The following is a 24,045-nucleotide window of genomic DNA, read 5'->3' on the forward strand; positions in this document are numbered from 1 at the left end:
CAGATTCATCAGTTGTAAAGGAATGCAGAACTATTACATAAATCACATTATACTTCACCTCATACTAAAGGCCATTGGGGGTTATTTATCATTAGACCAGCTCATTGAGACAGTTCTAAGTCTATTTTGGGAGCTCCGCTGCCCATCAGATTAATTAAAGTGGCTTTGGCCCTTTAATAAATGTTCTTATGGTCTAGACCAGCAGAGCACTGGAGTAAGTTTTACATTTTTTGCAAAAGTCTCAAGTCATGAATGTGGCTTTGCACGGTGTTGCACTAGCAGTAGTTCTATGTTTAGGCAAGATTAATGAAGAGGTGTATATAGTCATGTGAGACTTAGAAGCAAAAAGTCTCAAAAATCCTCAATGTGACTACGTTGAGACTTTTTTACGCCAAAAAAGCCCAGGAAAACCAATCATAAATACCCCCCATTGAGTGTAAACTGTGCAACATTAGAACAGAGCTGAAACACATCTATCAGACAAAATTGAAAATTCCAGTTTTCTGTTTCATCAGATGATCTTCTAGGTATAAAATATATGGTTGTATTATGGCCAAAGAGCTATTCAAGTCAGTGTGACTCTACATCATTAAGTCCTTGAATATTTAATGTAGATTTAGCAAGTTGACTTGTGTCTGGCTTTTCTTCCGGTGCATCTGTTTGAATGCCCCAAAGCAGCTTTGACTCATAAAGGGCAAGGAGTTCCTTTACTTTAATGGGGCAAACAGAATCCAAAAGGTTCATCTTTTAACTCTGTATGACCTACTTTCTGGTTCCAAGTGTTCATTTATTTGACTTTTTGTGCACTGCTAAAGGGGTTGCTTCTTTTATGGAACTGAAAGCAAATGAGAATTTCTCTCAGAAGTTCAAAAAATATTAAACTAAGAGCATCCTGCATTGACATCCTGCAGCCTTCTCTTAGGTGGATCCATCTGGGATGGTGTACCCTTAAATCCCATTTTTATCTTATCAAATACCCCACTTAATGGAAAAACCTGATTTACAGTATAGCTTAATACAAAACTATTTGTTGTCTTATTCTCATCTACTCTGTTTTGTTTTGTCTTATTTTTATGGCTCTTTTTTTAAAATCTTGACTTATTTAGTTTACCTCTTCTTGCATTCTTCACATTTATGGGACATTCATAGGACACATCTGAGAGGTGAAGGATCCACTTACATATTGGAAGACTGGGATCATTTGACCTCTTTGGTGTCAAGCAAAACAACTAATAGCAGCTGAGAAAGGAAGAGGAAAAGGGCATTTTCACAGCTGAAGAGAGGAAATTAGCCTAATGACAATGTTGTTCACAAAATGCAGCTGTTATTGTGATGTTAACACAACATGCATGTTTTGTTAACATGTGGTTAACGGCTGGTATTGTAAATAATAATTCCTTTATTTATATAGCCCACACAGATTGCGTAGCTCTGTACAGAGCTTGCCATATCAGTCCCTGTCCCAATTGGGGCTCACAATCTAATCAACCTACGGGTATGTTTTGGAGTGTGGGAGGAAACCGGAGGACCCGGAGGAAACCCACGCAAACCTGAAGAGAACATACAAACTCTTTGTAGATGTTGACCTGGATGGGACTTGAATCCAGGACCCCAGCACTACAAGGCTGTAGTGCTAACCACTGAACCACCGTGCTGCCCAATGCTAACAGCAATGTAATTAGACAAAACTCCTCTCTTCACCTGTTGTATTGCGTTTCAAAATGCATGCGTTTATGCCACGTGTGAGTGCGTCCAAAGAGGACCCAGATCTAGCTTGCATATTTTTCAAGAAAAATCTATAGAAGCAGAAGAAATCTGTACCTGTATTTGTCATGCAATTGTAATGGTTTCTTCAAATAGAAATAGATATAAATAGTGACAGCAGAATTCCAGGCTACTATATTGTTATATGTAATAAAATATAACTGTGTGTAGTTAAATGTTAAGTTGATTCTTCTCTTTACAGCATCTATAATGTGCACCGATTCATAATCATTTACAATTATTTCATGTTAAAAATACATTTGATGTAGTAATTCAAAACAAAATACAATGGAGTAAAATCTGAAGTTCATATGGATCACATCCAATATTTGTGAATGGTGTGAAAGGAGACATAAACTTTGCAGAAAAGCATTTTTGTCAGTCAGCTAGGCAACCATTATTATACTGATGTGCACTATAAAAACAAAAAAGCAAAACTAAAGCAAATGATTGAGAATTCTTTATCTTCCTGTCTAAGAGAAGTATGGAATTTCATGAACATGCTTTCCAGGTCAATTCGTTTGGAGACGTGAACTAACAGACTTCACAGCTGAGCTCCTGGATGCCTTTGTGGAAACCTGATACTGTCTTTTCCTTAGCAAATGTTTAAGCTATCAGTATTGGCTTTTCTGTTGAATTTTCAGCTCAAATAAAACAATGGAAGCGTTATGTAGGTGTTTTTTTCTTTACGTAGTAGCAAAAGGTTTTATAGTTTACATATAGAATAATTTAATATAAAAAGTGGAGCAATGTTGTAAGAACAGTGCATTAGTTATGAGCATGTTCTCAGTTTCAACATGTTTTATAGCCCAGAGCATCACGATCCACAGCAGAATGATTCCTTTGAAGACTCAGTTTCTTTGCAGGGTCTGATTTACATAAGGAAAAGTGTGTTATCCAGGGATGTTTTATTTATTCTTTATAAGATTTGAGCAATTGTAGGCATCAAAGCTTGGTCTGGCCGCTGCCTCTGCAATCTAATAACTCACAGACATTTGCATTAATATACAGTTTTAGCTTAAGATTCTTAGGGTGCCTACACATATGTCAAGCGATCAGACATAGTTTTCCTCTAACACTGGCTGTAGAGTTTTAACTGACATTTGACTGGTTTGCTTAGTTTAGGATCTACACCCCACTTCAGGCTATTGAACACAGGACAGACATATTTTGATATCCTACACAAGTATATACCTTATATACTCGAGTATAAGCCTAGTTTTTCAGCACAAAATTTGTGCTCAAAAAACCCTAACTCGGCTTATACTCGAGTCAACTAAAAACATAAAGACAAAACTCACCTTTCTGACGTCACCCATAGGTCCTCTTCTGTCTGAGACAGTCTGAGACAGAAGAGGACCTATGGGGGACGTCGGAAAGATGAGTACAGTGTTATTTTTTTCCTACTACAGGGGCAGGGCAGGCTGTATGCTACAGGGGCTGGCAGACTATATACTGGGAGGCTGTAACCAATGCATTTCCCACCCTCGGCTTATACTCGAGTCAATAGGTTCTCCCAGTTTTTTGTGTTGAAATTAGGGGTCTCGGCTTATTCTCGGGTCGGCTTATACTCGAGTATATACGGTAACACCTGGACAGACATAAGTCACAAATGTAACCCAGCTTTTCAGAAATGCAAACAGGTTTGTCAGTAAAAACTTGAAATAATAATAAAGGTTTCCATACACTTCTAACAGATGTAGGTTGGCATGACATCTTTTCCTTCCAATTGACCCATACACACATTTGAAATCAGAAGTTTACATGCATTATATAAAAAAGACACATAAGTATGTGAAATCAGAATAAACTGACTAATCAGCCAGAGTTTCCTCTCCATAAAATAGCTGAAGACAGAGGGTCATGTGATCTCTTACTGTCTATGACCAATCGCCCTACCAGGACCTTATGTTGTACCATAATTATAGAATTAAGGTCTTGGCAGGGTAATTGCTCATGGACAGTTAGAGATCACATGAATGTGTGGCTCATGAGGTAATAGACAGGAGGCTTCACTTTACAAAGCAAAAAAGTAGTGAAGAACTTGGAATAGATGTATAAAAGATATAAATATGTTCTAGGTCCTTCTTTTCCCCTGCCTTTCTTCATTATTGTAAATCAGCTTTCTCTCTCTGTACACCATTGACAGCATAGAAATAAAAGAAACTGACAAAGCTACTTAACTCTGCACAGACAGTCTGAATAGTTGAATCACCCCAGAGACCAGAATGATAAAGGGAAATATGATTTTGGTATGGAAGAAGTTAATCATTAATCTGCTGGAGGTGGACACAGCTCTCAACACATTCAGATATAATACTCACTGAACAAGCTGCTTTACTTAAAGGGGTTTTCCCACGGATAGGGCCAAACTTGCTATTGGTGGGGGCCTCAGTGCTGAGACCCCCACAGATCCCAAAAACAAGAGGTAAGATGGGGTCCCACATGCCTCCGTCGGATCCCTCATGGCTCCATTAATCTCTATGGAGCTGACAGAAATTGTCAAGCGGCGCGCTCACCGATCTCTGTTAGCTCCATAGAGATTAATGGAGCAGACTGGTCATGCACGGCCGTCTGCTCCATTAGTCTGTTGGAGTGAGGAGGGGTCCAACTGAGGTACGTGGGACCCCACCAGACCCCTCGTTTTCGTGATCAGTGGGGTTCTCATCACTGTAGGGCGGCACGGTGGCTGGGTGAGTAGCACTTCTGCCTTGCAGCACTGGGGTCCTGTTTTTTCAAATCCCACCCAGGTCAGCATCTGCAAAAAGTTTGTATGTTCTCTCTGTGTTTGCGTGTGTTTCCTCCGGGTACTCCGGTTTCCTCCCACACTCCAAAACATACTATTAGGTTGTTTAGATTGTGAGCCCCATGGGGACAGGGACCAATTTGACATGCTTTGTGCAGCACTGCATAATGTGTGCGCTATATAAATAAAGAATTATTATTATTAGTTATTACTGTGGATAGGGAGTAACCTGTGTTCGTTGGAAAACCCCTTTAATGACAATGACAATACATTACAAGGTTTTCATTATAAAAAAAAAAAATCTACAACCAACAAATAAAAAAGATCACAAAAGGATGCATTTTGCTATCTGTTTTTAATCAAAGTCAAAAATAAAATTGGTAATACAGTCCCTTTTAAATATAAATGGGGAAAGGGAGGGTTAGCATTAGGTAGTCAATTTATCTAAAGACATCTTAGCAAACCTCTTGAAATGTCTTAGCACGATGCTCTCTCCCTAGTGGAAGTTCATTGATTCAGAAGTAATGATTTCTCATCCTGGAAAGGAGCCAGTGAAACAAACATATTTTATATGGAAACATATACATTAGCTCTGACCAAGCGTATATAGTCATAGTTTGGATATAGTACCAGTTTGTAGACGTCTGAGGCAGAAGTGTTTATTCTTTACTACTGCTTTTATGTTGACATAAGGTATCCTAAGGTGCATTCAAATGAGTTCCCTGGACTTATGATTAAGTCATGATTAAGGGCAGTGAATTTCCCTGAAACGCGTTGACTTTCTGGATTATTTGTACCACCGTGGATGTTTAACCCCTTAAAGCTCTGCGCCGTAGCTCTACGGCGCAGAGGTATAGGGAATGTATGAAGAGGGCTCAAGGGCTGAGTCCTCTTCATACAGAGGTGGGGGTTGTTGCATATTGCATCAAACCCCCACCGCTAATAACTGAGGTCGGTGCTTGCACTGATCGCGGCCATTAACCCTTTCGTTGCCGCCGGCAAAGTCGCCGGCGGCATTTAAAAGACGGCGGCACTGCCATCTTTATTGCAATCGCCGCGCCCCCGAACGTCATCTGGGGGCGGCGATCGGTTGCCATGGTAGCCTCGGGTCTTCGTTTGACCCAAGGATATCTGGCATCTGCAGATTCATTACAATGAGCCAGTGGCTCATTGTAATGAATGAGCTGCAAAAATGCCATATATTGCAATACAGAAGTATTGCAGTATATGGTAGGAGCGATCTGACTATCTAGGGTTAATGTACCCTAGATGGTCTAAGAAATAGTGGGGAAAAAAAAAAAAAAAAATTAATAAAATATTAAAAATTCAAATCACCCCCCTTTCGCTAGAACTGATATAAAACATAATAAACAGTAAAAATCACAGACACATTAGGTATCGCCGCATCCCAAAATGCCCGATCTATCAAAATATAAAAACGGTTACGGCTGGCGGTGACCTCCGAGACGGGAAATGGCGCCCAAATGTCCGAAATGCGACTTTTACACCTTTTTACATCACATAAAAAATGGAATAAAAAATGATCAAAATGTCGCACAGACCTAAAAATGGTAGCATTGTAAAGGTCGGCTCATTTCGCAAAACATGACACCTCACACAGCTCCGTGCGCCACAGTATGAAAAAGTTATTAGCTTCAGAAGATGGCAATTTTTTTTTTTTCTTTTTTGTACACATTCTTTTAATTTTTGAAAATGTATTAAAACATTTGGTATCACCGCGATCGCACTGAACCAAAGAATAAAGCTGAGGTGTTATTTTGAGTGCACAGTCAAAGTCGTAAAAACTGAGCCCACAATTTTTCCACATTTGGAATTTTTTTCAGCTTCGCAGTATATGGCATGTTAAAATAAATAACATTACGGGAAAGTAAAATTTGTTACGCACAAAATAAGCCCTCACAGAGGTCTGTACACATAAAAATGAAAAAGTTATGGATTTTTGAAGGTGGAGAGCGAGAAATGAGCGAAAAAACCCTGCGTCCTTAAGGGGTTAAACATGCGCTAATAAAGATTTGTAAAAAGTTCCCCATGAGCTTGACCTTGATTATGTTTATTGCTGGGAATATAGCCTTGATGTTTTATCCTTACAATATTTGTACTGGTATAAAAAATGATGACAATGATTTATGATGCATGGGGGTTCATTTATTATTAGGCAGGCTTCTTGGGACGATTCTTTGGTGCTCTGTTGCCCATCAGATTTATTATAGTGGTTTCAGCCCATTAATAAATCTGTCTGGCCCAAGTTGTAATACAATCAATCCTTTTTTCGTTAGCTTCCAATGTCACAAAGTAAAAGCATAAACCCGGTATCATAATTCTGGGGTATAGTCCAACTGGACTTATGCTGGACTAATATTGGTTCTACAGCAGTTTTTCTGTCTTAAGTGCAAGTCTATAAGCAAGTTGTTTTCCTTAACTGAGATGAGTCATCTGTATTATTTTTATATTGGATAATACGTCTGTCTGGAGTGTCCTGAACTGCTTGTTCAAGGATCGCTTATTCAAGTCAAACTGTAATAAAAAATAAATAAAAAAACAGATTAGTACTCAACAAAATACCACAAAAATGATACATAAAAAACACAAAATCACAAAGAAACCCCACATATTTGGTATCACCATGTCTGTAACTGACCCCCTGAACCACTCCTGATACCAGGGTCTGTGGCAACATGGTGTGGGATTTGTCTGTGGCAATGAATTACGCACAGCTTATCTTTTCCATTTTTCACACATTGAAAAATAATACAAGATCAGTGGGTGAAATAACGTCAGTTCACTCCTTAGTGAATTCCATGAATTTACCAGCACATGTGATGTGTCTTATTACTTCCCTCTGTTTTACTAATGCCAAATTTCATTTGGGCTAGAATGGCTTAAAAAGACTGAAAACATTTAAGCAATATAAGGGTAAGATAATGCACAGTAGAATGCACATGTAGAATGTTCTAGCTGGTGGTTTCAATTATATATTCTCTCACCATCTTTCTGCCAAGTTCCAGGACAATAAAGACTCCATAGCTAAAATGTTCGGTGGATTTCTTGAGTATTTGCAAATAAATCTGCAATTAATAAACACTAGTAAATCCATACAGTGTTTATTTCAATTTATTAATGCCCCTTCTCCTCCGTGAGTTGATTTCAGGTCATGGAGAAGAAGGGGATGACCTTTAAGACAAGAAGGTAGAGGATTTCAAGCGGTGTTGTTTGGGCTCTCTGGTTCAGTGTAAATCTTCATATCACAGGGCTGTGGGCAGGAAAGCGGTGAACAGGGGTATGTAAAAGGGCAGATGTAAGGTTACGTGCATATAAATATATTTTTCCTATGTCTGTAAGAGAACTGTAGTAATGATATCTGCACACGATGGGGAAATGAGGACGTGTATTAGCCGTATTTTGTAGAGCTAGAACATTTGCTTCTATGGACTCATGTACATGGCTGTGGATTTCACAGCTCCGTGCATTAAACCACTGCTTGAGATGCAAAAGATAGAGCAGGTCCTATTCCTGGTAATTTTTGCATCCCGGGCAGTCATCGGAGCTCAACCGATGACACACGAGATGCAAACAAAGGCCCACAGAGCCCTTCTTTGTCCCCATATTACTGTAGCCTAAATCTTAAAAATACATTGTAATGGATCACCAGTATCTCCAAATACATTCACCTGTATGTAAACAGTCAAAACCACAAAAGGATACAAGAATGTAAAAAGTACTGTAAACCATTACATAGCAGGATACTAAACATTTTTAATGTATTTCACATTTCTTCTAAGCTGGTTGCTTTGTAGTGTGTTATATTTTCCTAATATCAGACACTGAAATATACCGTATATAGGGTATAACTAGAATTGTCTGGAGCCCAAAAATAGACACTCTGTTTTTTTATTGCTTTCTCTAGCCCCCCCCCCTCCCCCCCAACTTATACTTCCCTTTGTGTAACTTCCCAACATTATGGCTACCCTTATAAAGACCTCCCTTCTTCTGCCCCCTTTAGATATCCCCCCTTATGTCCCCTTTTGTGTACCTGGCATGTGCAATGACATAATCACATCATGGCTGCTGGGTTCTGCAGCAGAAAGGAGTGACAGAGACTCAATGGTGTAGCAGGGAGCCAACAGTAGTCAACTCTATTTCTGTCTAGAGGCACTGAGCAGCCTGTCCAGGCCCCTCTCAGCACAGGCCCGATTGCAGCCTCTACAGCTGTTTTGGTGGTGGTTCCTGGTATTCCACCAGTTCCTATTTTATTATAAGATTTTTATTTTCAGATTATTTTGTACATTGTTATGGAAACAGAAATCTTGCCTGAGCTGATATTAGAAGAATTTAGAGATATAAATTTAGATTTGATATACAGTGGACATCAGTGACGTCTCATTTACTAGCTGATAGCAAAAGCTGTGACCACTGGAAATTAGATAGTGATTGTAGCTTTACTTGAGGGCAGTTTACTGCTGTATATAGCTATGTACAGTAGCTATTCCAGGTTAATGCAAGTCAGTTGCCATTTAGCTCATGGCTATTACACCATTGAATATGTACCTCCGGGAAACAGAGTTCTGTACTGATCTGATATGATGGTTCTTAATGTAGGGCATCAATATATTAATCCTAGAAAATCCCATAAATCATGCTACCAAAATTTCTATTAATGTACTATGTACACTTGACTTTTTATTAATGACTTTACTTAAATTGACTTGACTTAAATTATTCTAATAATTTTACTGTCACCTACAAGCAGTTCTACTGTATGGAATATTTTATAATACTATGTCTTTATTTCTCACTACAGGCCCTGATGTTATGGCTGAGGATGCGCTTGAAGAGAAGACCATTTGTCAGTTTCTGCCTTTTGTTCTTCTTTTCTCTGGTGCTCATTAGCAGTTTCCCAGCTTTGCCTGCAGACACAAATACAGTGACTGACCATCTACGATCCCAACACAGAAAAGTAGTCCGACATAAGCGAGTTTGGACTGACACCACAGACTCTAGCCCTGGCCAATTTCGAGGTGCTTACCACAAAGGTTGGGAATCTGACCATGAGAGTTACAGGGTAGACATGCAATTATTTTTAAACTCCAGCCGCAACTGTAAGGAAAAAAACGATTTAGGTCAGCTTAGTAAGCAAAACGGATGGAAAAATAATCATTATCAAACCCAAGGGAAGAGACCTGCGACCAAACATTTACTCGCTGTAACCAATGCCACAGCACATAAACCGAAGAGGCTCATACTGGTAGCCCATATAAACAAAACTTTACACAACTATTCAGGTCCACTAGGAAACCTTGCAGGCAAGGCTCCTCATAATCTGATGCCAAATGCTATCCATCTTCCAAGACCAGTTTTAGTTAAAAACAATAATAAGGAAAAATCCAAAACTAAAACCCAAACCAATCTAAAAAATAATTCAATAACTCAAACAGAACACTCAAAAATAGATGAATATATGTTTCCATCGGGTCGATTTGCAGACTCTGTAAGAAATGGGGAAAGCGCCAGGAAGAATTCAAGTAATAAAACAGAACTTTTCCAGGATTCTTCAGGAAACTATAAAAGCCATTTCAGCTCAGACTGCATAAAATTCCAATCTGAGAAGTTTAAGTCAGATCATCTGAATGCAGAAAGATTCACTGGAAATCCTCCTCCTTGGTTTACATCAGATGATTTGCAGAAAATGAAGTTGCTTTTTGAGGGGGAAATTATAGCAAAATCAAGGATCCCTGCTCATGGACAGGTTCTTAAAGTTGCTCTGTGTCTCAGCCACATGGATGGACAGTGTCATCAAAAGAATCATTGCAAACAAGGCTTGTGTGGATTGATTAAAAGAGAAAGTGATTTATATGAAGTTCTAGCTTTCCATCTTGACAGGGTCCTTGGGTTGAATCGTAGCCTTCCGGCAGTGGCTCGATTGTTTACAAACAACATTTTACCATACAAGTATACCAATGGTGCACCAAGACCGATCGTGTGGTGGGCACCTGACATCAAACATTTAAATGATACCAACAATGACCAGAATTCTCATGCCTTGGGCTGGCTAGAATACCAGAATATGTTGAAGCACCGATGTGGCATGGAAAATTCTCTTACTTCCATTGATAAAGCACCGTGTGTCGGCATTAAGCATACCGAATGGCCCAAATTGTCTTTATTCGATTTTCTCCTGCAGGTATGCAATATTTATTATATTTCTTTATATACAGTGAGTTTGGTGTGTTCCTAACAGTGTTTCAAAAACTGACTCCAGTTTATATGAGTAGAATAAAATAATAATCTTTATTTATAAAGTGCCATCAAATTCCGTAGCGCTTTACAAATCATAGGGGACATATACAACTATTTTACATTACAAAGAACAAACAGTCATATGGAACAATAGGAATGACACTCCTCACTCCTATATGAGTAGAAGTTGGGTTGGATATGGTGAAGGGTTATAAACTCCATTTGTATATTGATTACCTAACAGTCCTAATTGGCTGTTATTATCAAAACAATCTTGACCAATTCAGTGTGGTCAGAAAATAAATAGGGCTCATAAAATTGCAACTAAAGTGGGACCTTGTATTTATCAAGGTATTCACAATACTCCAGTAAAACTAGAACATCCTGCCTACAAACTACTTTTTTGATACCCACATAATTCATAGAACCTGGTAAAGTTCAGTAGCTGTTGACTTTTCTGTGCCTATGGGCTTCTTTTTTTTTTTCAAATTCTTTATTTAAATATTTTTCCAAATGTATACATATGCTACAAAAACACAAACACAATCCATATGTATGAACAATACCCCCTTCCCACCCTCCCATCATATCCTTTCCATCCAATAAAAATCTAGATCAGTACTACCGACCATTGCTAGTGAAGTCTATATAATTAAAAAAAAAAAGAGAGAAAAAGAAGAAAAAAGGAAAAGGAGACCCCCCCCCCTCCTCTCCATCCCCACCGTCTCACCCAGGTCCCCCAACGGTCAGTCTCTCCCATGGCTCATTGAAGGTGTCATTCTTCAAGCAATCTCTTATAATCTACCGTAGTCTGAAACTCGATCCATCTATCCCAGATCTTCTGATGGGTTGCATGTTTACCTTTCATATATGCTGTTAACTCCTCCATTCTCCTAATCTCTTCAACCCTATGTATCCATTCTTTATATGTGGGGGTATTTGTATTCTTCCAATTTGATGTTATGCATGCCCTTGCTGCATTGATCAAGGGCCCTACAATTAAAGATCTATATCTATCTAATGGAATTTTGGACAAATGAAGTAGGCAGAGTGGGCGGTCTAGTTATATTTCACTGTCACCCAGATGCCCCAGTATTCGCCCGACCTGTTCCCAGAAGGGACGTATGCCGGGGCATTCCCAGAACACATGGATCAGAGTACCTCTCTCCCCCTCACATCTCCAGCATATTGGTGAAGCGGATGAGTGCATTTTATTTAATACTACTGGGACTCTGTACCATCTTGTTAATATTTTATACCCTAGCTCCTAAATGTTAGAGGCCATTGAAGAACCATGTACCATACTATAGATCTGTTTTTCTTGCTGTTCTGTTATATTGAGGTCAAGCTCTCAATGAAAATTGGTCTCTCTCTAGTTTCTCCGTCTCTCCATTGGGTATAAATATTTGAGAGGGAATGGGAAATATGGCCTTTGCCCATACATCTTTCCTCAAATGCTGTTAATCCTCGACAAAAAGAGATGGCCGGTGGTAAAGATTTCAAAAAATGCTGTAATTGAATAACTCTCCAGTAACCCAGATAGCTAGGAATATCCTGAGAGATCAAAAGTGACCACCAATTATTCTCTTTTATATAGTCTCTGGCATATATCCTCCCATAATGTGCCCTATAGGCTTCTTATATGTAAATTTTGTAGTCATCTCTAGAGAGACAGGTAGAAGTTGACCCGTTTTACAGTGATGGATTAAGGCTATCATCAGCCCTGGGCAGAATTAAGGTTGTGGGCCACACCAGTGTAATATTTTTAACCCCATCCTGGCGCGCGCTGGGTCCCGGTGCATGGAGAGGGCTCGTGGGCCGAGCCCTCTCCATAGCCGGTAAGTCTTTTTTTGCAGTTTTCCTAAAATGTTGAATTTTTACCCACAGAAACCCAACCAATCAGCAAAATTATACTACTAATATAAACTACAATGTGTCACAAGAAAACAGTCACAAAATCAGTTTGATAAGTTAAAGTGTTAAAAAGTTGGTACGACACAAAGAGACACTGATCAAATTTTTTTTAAAAACGGGCTGAGCTTCAACTGGCTGCGTCCTTAAGGGGTTAATAGATGTATATTGGTAAATTATCTAATGCTCTGCCCCCCACACTTACACATTACAAAAACATAAGGTAAAGTGGCCAGCCTATTTAATGCACATAGATGTCAATAGAGCCGGGAGGCCCTCCGGCTAATTTGCATAATTTTTTATGCATTTTTTTCATAAAGACAAGATCGTAAGAAGCTAAAAGCAGAGCAGATCCTGTCTGAGGGCACACATACTAGTATGTCAGTGTGTTTGGTTTACAATCCTTCATCCTGGTGGTAGATTTCCTTTAACGTGCAAACTGCCTGCGTCCTTAAGAGGTTAAGCTGTTGTCAGCAGTTAATACCAGCGTTTAGTTTGGATTATACTATAAAGAAACATACTTACATCATAATATAGTATCATACTTTCCAAACATTTGTAAACACTTTTTATTAGTTATATGGCTTCCAAATGTTTTATTGACGGGACCGCTGTGGGAAGTGCTGGATAGGTTTCCTGCTAAGTATGCCTGACCTGCAAATACTGAGCACATGGTAAACATTTATCCGAACTTTTCCCTCTGGATCATTTCTAGGGATATCTTCAGAGTTGATGTACAGATAATGTTACTTTTGAAGTCACCATCCCTTGTGTACGACCAGATTACTGTTTTGGCTATGTTGAAAACAGAAAGTTCTAAGTTTCTGCTCTAAGTTCAAAGCATTACTCCTGATATTATTTCCTAGGGAAAGAGGGCAAATAGCTTTGATCTGATTGTCAACAAAATGTCAACTTTTTAAATTGGCAAATCAGGTAGAGAAGTCTCCTTTAAATGGGCCTGTCAGGAGGACTTAGGCCCACAAAATAGCCAGCAACCTTTTTCTCCATGGAATTCCTTATTATGTATTCTGGGAGATTTAGCATTACACTGAATGAATATGACTTGTAACATGTGAATGGAGTAGAGTCATGCTGGGATGTCTCATCCTGTCCTGATTGATGTTTTATAGTCCAGGTACATGATCGCAAGTCAGCAGCTTGATGGCAGCTACTGAAGGCTTATGATGACATACTAAACATTGTTGAGACCAGCGTGACCCTTCTCCATCCTTCTGATGCCATACATGTCATTTGAATACACTCACAATGCTGAATCTCCTAGAATATAGAAGGACATAATTGTGAACTTGTCCCTGTCATGAATGAATAGTTAATGAAAGTTTGTGGATACAAATTCTAATGACAGATGCTTAGGTTAAAAAGGGCTTCATAGCAAAACTTGTAGAAGGCCCAGCTGAACAGTGAGTATGTTTTAGAAATGGAAAGCAGCTTAGTGAGAAACAGGAAAAACACCTACATAGAAGCTGCTCACCTTGACATCTTCTGTGATAGACACAGTGGGGCACATTTACTAAGGGTCTGATCGCCGCATTTTCGTCGGGTTTCCTGATTTTTTCCCGTTTTGCTCTGAATTGCCCCAGGTTTTTGTCGCAAGCGATTGGATACAAAGTTAGAGAACAATGTATGATGACTTGATTTTATCAGAAATAATGTAGTCTTCTTTGACCAACATTTGACAGATTTTTTTGGAAGGGGTACATCATGTCACTAAAACAGTGTTTTACAAAATTACCAAAATATATCAACATAAATCCTTTCTTTTGCAAAAAATAATGCATTTTTCTGAAGGTTACACCAGTCACCAATCAGTAGAAAGTGTACAGGTCTTTTCTGGGAATGACTTCAGCACATCTGGAGCCACAGGACATCACAAGTCTCTCACACTGCTCTGGTAGGATATTGCTCCACTCTTCTTCCAGTCTCTTCCACAGTTCTGTGACTGTTGTGGGTTTCTTGGCCATAACTTTGTCACCACAGATTTTCCAGAGATTTCAATAGTGTTTAGATCATGGCTCTAGGCTGCCCATTTCATCGTTTCAATGTTTTCTGTTTCAATTAACTGTTTTACTTGTTTTGCTAAAACTGATGGTAGATGTCTTTTGAATGTCAAGACACTGTATGACGAGAGAGAGACTTACCTTTTTCAGTGCTGAACTGGCGAGCAATTCCAGCTGCAGTATTGAAAGGAATACCCATGGAGATTCTCAGCATTATCCTTTCCTCTTTTGCATTTGTCTTTCTAGGGCAACCAGCCTTCTTGGGGGACTTGAATGAGTTTTTGATATTGTAAAGATGCAATATTATAGAAATCACAGACTTGGAATGACCAACTTCTCATGATATGGCTGATAGGGTCACCCCTTTGGCCTTCATCTGGACAACCTGCTCCTGGAGAGTTTTGGTCAAAATGGTGTGTCGTTCCAAAGTCCAAACTGGACTGGACTAGGCTTGTGTATAATATGCAAAATCTTTTTTTAAACGTGTGACAACATGTAAGAAATGGTAGTCAGATGCTAGATAAATATAACATCAACTCAAGAAAACTTGCACCTTTTTATATATAAAGGTTTGCCTGTGCGAAGTAAAGTCTATTTTTGCGGCAAGTTTGCAGGCAGTGCTATATGCAGAGATATATTCCCTAAATATTTTCCCTAGAATTGGTCTATATGTAATCGTTCTGTTAAAATGACAAGCACTCCAAAAGACTTTCCATGGCCGCCATCATGCACCATTGCCCATCGCCATCTCTATATAGCAAGGCTATGACACAGATGTGACCATAACCCAACTTTTAAAATGCTTTAGAAAAACAAAGACATACAATTTCCCCTCAAAGCTAAAACATTGATGCTTATTTTGTTTTGGGATAATAGCCAAATTTATAATTTATTAAGACCATCAGTTGCCACATATCCACCTTTACCTGAGCTTTGCTGGGGTTTCTTTAACCTTTCCACCCTCTCTTCCAACAAGCTGTCCTTTGCCATGAAGCTGTAAAATTTAGCAATGTAAATGCTATCAGAGATTCTCTTGCTGAACACACAGTCTGTGTGTGCCCGCCGGCCTAGACCATGGCAGCCTTCCTAAACCAGCAGACTGTATTTGCTTCTCAACCGCTCTCTAAACATAAATCTGAGCAGAGAAGCAAGTATCTTTTTGTCCTGGTCTTTCCTACTAAGCCACATTTATTTCCTGGTTTGTATATTGCAGCCAACACTGTCAAAGATTCATTCTTAGAGCACCGCAGTGTACAATGAAGATACTCGCAGGTCAGACTTCCTAGAAAGACGTAAAGGCCAATTTTCTGTATTCAATTAAGGGCAATTACCCTGTGGACTCTGTACGAAGAGTGTATGGATATGACATCCACATAGTAAATAGAAGAAATAGAAGCCTATTTATTTTTAAAGCGTAGCTAAAAAATGTAACTAAATTACATAAATCAATAAGTGATAATAGTAAACATTTTAATACACTTTATTAACCCCTTCACGTTCACTGACGGATATATTGTCAGCGAGCTATGAAGAGGACACACGGGGTCAGCCCTCTTCATACAGATATGGGGTTTGCTGCATTTTGCAAAAAACTTTTGCCATCTTCTGACGCTAATAACTTTTTCATACCATGGCGTACAAAGCTGTGTGAGGTGTAATTTTTTGCAAAATTAGCTTATGTTTTCATTGCTACCTTTTTGAAGACTGTGCAACATTTTTCCCTTTTCATCACTTTTTATTACATTTTTTATGTGATGTAAAATGGCATTAAAGTAGCGGTTCGAATATTTGGGCGCCATTTTACCTTATTGGGTTCATCGTCAGCAATAGCCATTTTTATATTTTGATAGATCGGGCATTTTTAGATGCGGTATACCTAACGTGTTTGTGATTTTTACTGTTCTTTACAATTCATAGAGTTCTAGAGAAAGGGAGGTGATTTATCGTTTAAACTTTTTTTAAAAAAAAGAAACCAGACAGCCTCAGGTCAACCGATCGCTGCCCCCAATGACATTTGGCAGAGCAACGAGCGAAACCAAGATGGCGCTGGCATCGGTAGAGTTAATACCCGCGATCAATACCAGCACTGACTGCGGGTATTAGTGGTGGGTGTTTGCTGCAATATGCAGCAAACCCCACCTCTGTATGAAGGGGGCTCAGCCCGTGAGCCCTCTTCATACACCCCTCGTACCTCTGCGCTTGGGGTGCATGTGAGTTAAATATGAGTGTTGCAACAAAGGGTCTGAATACTTATTAACCTATGATACTTAAGTTTTTCTTGTCCACCAATTGACAAAGAGTGAAAAGTGCTGAATCTGGTGCATATTTAGGCTGTCTAGTCTGCTTTATTAATTCTTCCTTTTACGAAAATAATGAACCTTTATACTTACCTAGAGATGAGTCCGTTAAAGGGGTATTCCCACGAAGATCAACATAAATACAGCATTTCACAGACATAATTCCAACATATTTCTATTAGTCCTGCTGTTTACAATTTGGTTGCCGACCGTAAAACTTCTGATTATGGTCGGACAGCAGTGTGCAGAGACTCACTCTACAAGCTACAGACAGATAAGGTCTTTAGCCAGGGAAGGGGGAGGGAGGTATATAGAAAAGCTGACTCTGTAGGTGTCAGCTGAGAGCTGAAAGTGTCATTGTGTTTTATATCAATCACATGGATTTCATCATCTCTGATCTGTCTCAACTCTCTTTTTCTATGTGTCAGATACTAGTAGAATGTTTAGAAGCTAAATAAAAGTGTAGATAAACCCTGTACCCTGAAAATCTAAGCACATTGTCAGCACACAGCATCTCATAGCACAGATGAAACATAAAGTGTCACCTTAGAGAGTCCCCGCCCACACTCTGGAATTTTACCCGCAATCCCGCAAAGAGTTATAGGAGCCAAAACAGCAATTAAACTTGCACAATTGTAAAGTTTAGGGGTTAAAAAAGTTTTTTTTTGTGTAAACATCACTAGGGGATAAAAATTTGAGAACTTTATTTCATGGGAAAATCCCTCTAAGTCATATCAGATTCATCTCTGTGCTCCCAGCATCTGTGCAGTGATTCAATAAAGCCAGAGTAGTACATCCAGCTAAATTGTTCCGTACCTACAGCATATGTAGGGTGTATTACAGCGGCTTTATTGAATCACTGTGCAGGTACAGTGCACTCTGGACCGCGTTAAGTATACAGTTTTTTTTTTGTTTTGCAAAGTCGCCGGCGGCACTTTAAACGTGGCGCCGCATGGGCGCCGCCATCTTACCTCCGATCGCCGCTCCCCCGAACGTCATCGGGGGGTGGCGATCGGTTGCCATGGTAGCCTCGGGTCTTCGTTTGACCCACGGATACATGGCTTCTGAACATCCATTACAATGATGTGAGCAGAAATGCCATATACTGCGATACAGTAGTATTGCAGTATATGGCAGGAGCGATCAGACCATCTAGGGTTAATGTACCCTAGATGGTCTAAGAAATAGTGGGGAAAAAAAGAAAAAAAAAGTTTAAAAAATGTAAAAAAATAATAAAATATTAAAAGTTCAAATCACCCCCCTTTCCCTAGAATTGATATAAAATATAATAAATAGTAAAAATCACAGACACATTGGGTATCACTGCGTCCCAAAATGCCCGATCTATCAAAATATAAAAACTGTTATTGACGGCAATGACCTCTTTAGATGACATAAAAAATGTACTAAAAAATGATCAAAATGTCGCACAGACCTCAAAATGGTAGCAATGAGAACGTCGGCTCATTTCGCAAAAAATGACACCTCACACAGCTTTGTACCCCAAAGTATGAAAAAGTTATTAGCGTTTAATTTTTGAAAATGTATTAAAACGCAATAAAACCTATATAAATTTGGTATCACCGTGATTGTACCGAACCAAAGAATAACATAGAGGTGTTATTTGGAGCGCAGAGTCAAAGTCGTAAAAACTGAGCCCACAAGAATGTGACGCACATGCAGTTTTTTTTAAATTTTTTGATGCTTCCCAGTACATGGCAGGGAATAATAAATAACATCGCGGGAAAGTAAAATTTGTTACGCACAAAATAAGCCCTCACACAGCTCTGTACACGGAAAAATGAAAAAGTTATGGATTTTTGAAGATGGAGAGCGAGAAATTAGCGAAAATACCCTGCGTCCTTAAGGGGTTAAAAATAGCATGCATTTTCTATCACTTATTTTTGTTGAAACACCTAAAATAGATTATACCAGGGGTCCCCAAACTTTTTACATAGGGGACCGTTCCCTGGTCTCTCAGACCGTTGGAGGGCCGGACTAAAGTTTAAAAAAAAAAATAAGAAATTCCTCTGTACACTGCACATATCTTATTTTAATAATAATATTTAATAATATTTTAGTAATATGCCCCCATAGTCAGTAATATGCTCTCGGCCAGCAGTCAATAATATGTCCCCTCATTATTAATATGTCCCCTCAGTATAAACATGCCCCATCATCATTAACATGCCCCACTCATTTATGTCTCCCTTAAAATAAACATTTCCCCTTCGTGGTATAATGCCCCCCTCATGATATAATGTCCCCTTCTCCATGCCCCCCCATGGTATAATGTCCCCTTCTCCATGCCCCCCTCATGCATGCCCCCCTCATGGTATAATGTCCCCTCATGCATGCCCCCCTCATGGTATAATGTCCCCTCATGCATGCCCCCCTCATGGTATAATGTCCCCTCATGCATGCCCCCCTCATTGTATAATGTCCCCTCATACATGCCCCCCTCATGGTATAATGTCCCCTCATGCATGCCCCCCTCATGATATAATGTCCCCTCATGCATGCCCCCCTCATGGTATAATGTCCCCTCATGCATGCCCCCCTCATGGTATAATGTCCCCTCATGCATGCCCCCCTCATGGTATAATGTCCCCTCATGCATGCCCCCCTCATTGTATAATGTCCCCTCATGCATGCCCCCCTCATGGTATAATGTCCCCTCATGCATGCCCCCCTCATTGTATAATGTCCCCTCATCATAACCAGGGTCCCCACAATCCACTAAAATGGGCAGTAGTACTATTAAAAAAAAAATCTCATACATACCTGGGTCCAGCGTGTTCCTTCAGTAGCCACTCTTCTGCTCTCCCCGCATCCGACTGACCCGTCAGCTCCGGAAGAGCAGGGAGAGAGGGCGACCTCTTGTGGCGGTGATTGACATTGCGAGGAGCCAATGTCTCCTCACGCTGTCAATAGGGCCTACTCACAGCACCCAGGTTCGCAGAGGCTAGGTAACAAATGACAGCAGCGCTGCGCCGTCAGTGAGCATGATGGCGCAAGGGTGCCACGGCGGGGGCCCGATAGAGAGGGTCCGCGGGCCGTAAATTGAGGACCCCTGGTTTATATGGTTGAAAAAAGACACTTGTCCATCAAGTTCAACCAAGGAAGGGTAGGGATTGGATGAGGAAGGGATTTAGGGGAAACAATTCTATATAACATAACAATCAATGTTATTTAGGTGTAAAAAGACATCTAGACCCTTCTTGAAGCTCTCCGCTGTCCCTGCTGTGACCAGCGCCTGAGGCAGGCTATTCCACAGATTGACAATTCTCATAGTAAAGAAGCCTTGTCACCTCTGGTGGTTAAACCTTGTTTTCTCCAAACGGAGACAGTGCCCCCTTGTCTTTTGATTTGATTTAATCTAAAACAACTTACCACCATATTTTTTGTATGGACTATTCATATATTTATATAAATTAATCATGTCCCCTCGTAGTCGTCTCTTTTCCAGACTAAATAAATCTAGTTGTTTTAATCTTTTCACATAACTAAGACCCTCCATACCCCTTATCATTTTTGTGGCTCTACGTTGAACCCTCTCCAGCTCCAGGGCATCCTTTTTATGGACCGGTGCCCAGAACTGGACAGCATATTCCAGGTGTGGCCGAACCAGTGCCTTGTATAGTGGTAATATTACATCCCAATCACGAGAGTCCATATCACTTTTAATACTTTTGATGACAAGATCCTACTGGCTTTAGAGGCAGCTGATCGACATTGCATGCTGTTATTCAATTTATGATCTACTAGTACCCCCAGGTCCTTCTCAACAAGGGACTCTCCCAGATTTACTCCCCAAGCACATATTTTGCCTTTGGATTATAGGCCCCCAGGTGCATAACCTTACATTTATCCACATTAAACCTCATAAGTCATAAGAAAATGACTTATTCTGGTTTTATTTAAGTTCTAAGAAAAGTCAAAGACAAGAAATGCTATGAACAGAGTTTTGCACAATTTAAAGGGAACCTGTCACCGCTGTTTGAAAAAATTAACATTGATTCTCTGCCTGGTATCCAGGCAGAGATCCTAGCAAGTCGAGGTGGGCGTATACATATGTGCGAGTCTGAGTCTTGCTTACACCTACTTTCCGTACGTCATCCGGCTGTCAGCTGAATTATCACACAAATGCCTACGGCTGCCATGCGCGAAAGGTGGAAGCTGTAAAGCCAAGCATTCGCCGACACTCACGCTGCATGGCAGACGTAGGGCATTTTTGTGATAATTCAGCTGACAGCCGGATGACGTAGGGAAAGAAGATGTGAGCAAGCTGCCAGACTCGTGCATATGCATACGCCCACCTCGACTAACTAGAATCAATGTTAATTTTTTTCCTTTTCGTAGTAGAGATTTTATTAGATGAAGAAAGGTTGCCCTTTAAGAGCTCTATGGGAACCTGCCTGTAACTTAATTTTTTCAAACAGCGGTGACAGGTTCCCTTTAAGGCTGTGCTGGACGTGTGCAGGCTCTCTTCTTTTACACACAAGCTCGTAATTTCTCAAAGTTGGGAAGGGGGGATGAGTGGTGCCATGATGCTGAAGGTATTAGTTGAACTCAGATGTCCTGAAGTTGAGCTGTGAGGGGCGCTGCATAGTTTAACTGCCAGGTGTCAAGTGATACTCAGGTATGTCCTAGATGCCTCCGATGTGTTGAACACTGTGGTTGATAGGATTTGTCGATTTAAACCTGTCCTTGTGGTGGGCTGAAGATATCTTCTGTGAGACTTCAGAAGAGCATTACTTTTTATTTGGTGAAACTAAATATCCATTCTAATGTTCTCCTTTTCTGAACCCTCCATTCTGTCAGTGTGAGCCTTGGTCTCGTTTCAGGAAAGTATGATGTAGTTATATAAGCGCGTTCATTCTCTAGACTTCCAGAAATCACAGCTGCAAGTAGAATATTCTAGAAGACAATTCTCAACACTGCCTTGGTAATTAACCGAGACTGGCAAGTATATTCAGTACAGCTTATTGTTTAGGCATATTGAACAAATATAAAAGTTAGCTCTGCTTAATGCGATTGTGGAAGCTTTGGATTTACAAGCAGTTAATATGGTAACAGATCTGCAACACAAAAAGGATTGTACCTAGTAATGGAGATGCAACAAATAAATGGAGTAAGTGACGGATCGGAAATTTCATAAACACGTCTATAAAAATATTTTTGAAACAAATCCCCTTTGCAATTAATGATGTTAGTTTTGTAGATTTAGAAGTATTATAGAATAGTGCCCTCTAGTGGTCATAGTACAATAAACACAAGCGTGATAGAGGTGCCGGAGAATTAATACAGACAACTGGACAGAGACATTGGGGCACCTTTACTTACCCGGTCCCTCAGAGTTCCCGAAAGTGCATTGTCCGTCCGGAATGCACTGTGCCGCGATTCACTAAGATCGTGCGTCCGATTTCCTGTCGCTTCCCCGCTCAGGTCCGCCGAAGTTCACCATCTTCCACCCGGTGCATGTAAGTGCTTGGCTTGCAACACAATTTTGAAGTTAAATCCCGCGCTTTGTCCGAATCCGTTGGATCCTCCGGCGGTCTGTCCCCCGATTTGTGTTGCATGAAAGCCGGCGCGATTGTGCCTAAATCCGATCGCATGCGCCAAAAATCCCTTTTAAATCCCTGTCCCAGTGGCACAAAATGGAAATCGTCGGGATGTCGACGAAAGTGCGGTCCGCGGGGCCCTAAGTAAATGAGCCCCATTATCATTTTATCCAAATGGAAAAGAATTTCATTTCTAAACATAGTCGAGGACCAGACCATCTTTTATGTGTCTTGGAAGAACGGTTATCTACTACTCCAGCAGTGATTTTGCAGCCATTCCACAAGCATTAGAAGCTAGCCAAAATTTCTAACTCACTTTTATGCCACAATTTTATTGCGGAGGCTGTGGGGTACTTTGGTTTACAATGCAAATTCTATAGTAGGATCTGCCGCAGTTAAATGGAAACACTGCAGTTTTTTTACTGCAGTCTTTGAATGGGATTGGAATAGATCCCATATACTACACTCGCACTGTATTATGCTGCAGATTTTCTACACATTACTCTGTATGGAACATCCACATGATGTCTTTCAAAAAAGCACAAAACAATAACTAAAACAAATGTTTCTTGCAGGGGCATAACTGGAAACATATGGCTACATAGCAAAATTTTGCCCAGTTACAGCTTTATTTAAATTGACTTAGTGATTTAACTCCACCCACTAGTGTGAAAAAATGCACTGCTCCATTTAGTGGCTCTTCAATAGATTAATGCCCCATTTTCTTTGACCCCCTCTTATAATGCTTCCCTTATAGTTGTCCCTCCTTAAAATCTACTATTTGATTTCATGTATTTTGAACCAAACATACCTTGTGAAAGCTGTAGCTACACTGATGCAGAAAATATCTTGTTTAATCCGTGAGCTGAGTGGTTTTGCTGAACAAACTATAAAAAAATTCAGGACCTTGGGAAAGCTGGCTTGCATGCTGCTTGCTGATCATAAACACATAAGGGTGATGTCAGACGTGGTGCTTTGTCTGCGCTTAACTAGAGGTTATGTTACACAGAGAAGGGTGATGGGCAGGGGGTGGGGGGCTAGGATGGCAGGGGTCTGGAGTTAGTCTCTTGTGGGGATTGAAGCGAGTCCATGTAATGGGCCATAAACCCAGGTGCCCATCACCCTTCTCTGTGTAACATAAGCTCTAGTTTTATTGCCCCAACTTATCTTAATTGAGTCTCACCATATGTACTAATTATTTTGTTGTAACATCCCTCAAATATTGTGTTTTTCTCTCAGTGCTTCATTTGTATCCATGCCTGAAGAAGGGGCCTGTGTGCCCTGAAAGCTTGCACCAAATATAATTTTTCTGGTTAGCCAATAAAGGTATCATTTCTTAAGAACTTTTGTAGTTTTTACACAAAAGTATTTACATCAGATTTTTGATTTTTCCTGGCTAACACGGTACGTCAACAATTTTCTCAACATACTTTCTGTAGACCGGTACACTATGCATCTCTTTTTATAGATCCTCACTTTATGACCCTTTT

General features: G+C 40.0%; 1 protein-coding gene across 2 annotated transcripts in view; it reads left to right on the plus strand.

The window, feature by feature from the left end:
• GASK1A (golgi associated kinase 1A) overlaps window positions 1-24,045 on the plus strand; it is a 76,626-nt gene that overhangs the window by 47,533 nt on the left and 5,048 nt on the right. For both annotated transcript variants that reach the window (XM_072153519.1, XM_072153520.1), the window contains one exon: window positions 9,330-10,709. In XM_072153519.1, the coding sequence (XP_072009620.1) occupies window positions 9,330-10,709 (1,380 nt within the window). The remainder of the gene's footprint in view (window positions 1-9,329; window positions 10,710-24,045) is intronic.

The sequence above is a fragment of the Engystomops pustulosus genome, chromosome 5 (genome assembly GCF_040894005.1).
Source record: "Engystomops pustulosus chromosome 5, aEngPut4.maternal, whole genome shotgun sequence".
NCBI lineage: Eukaryota > Metazoa > Chordata > Amphibia > Anura > Leptodactylidae > Engystomops > Engystomops pustulosus.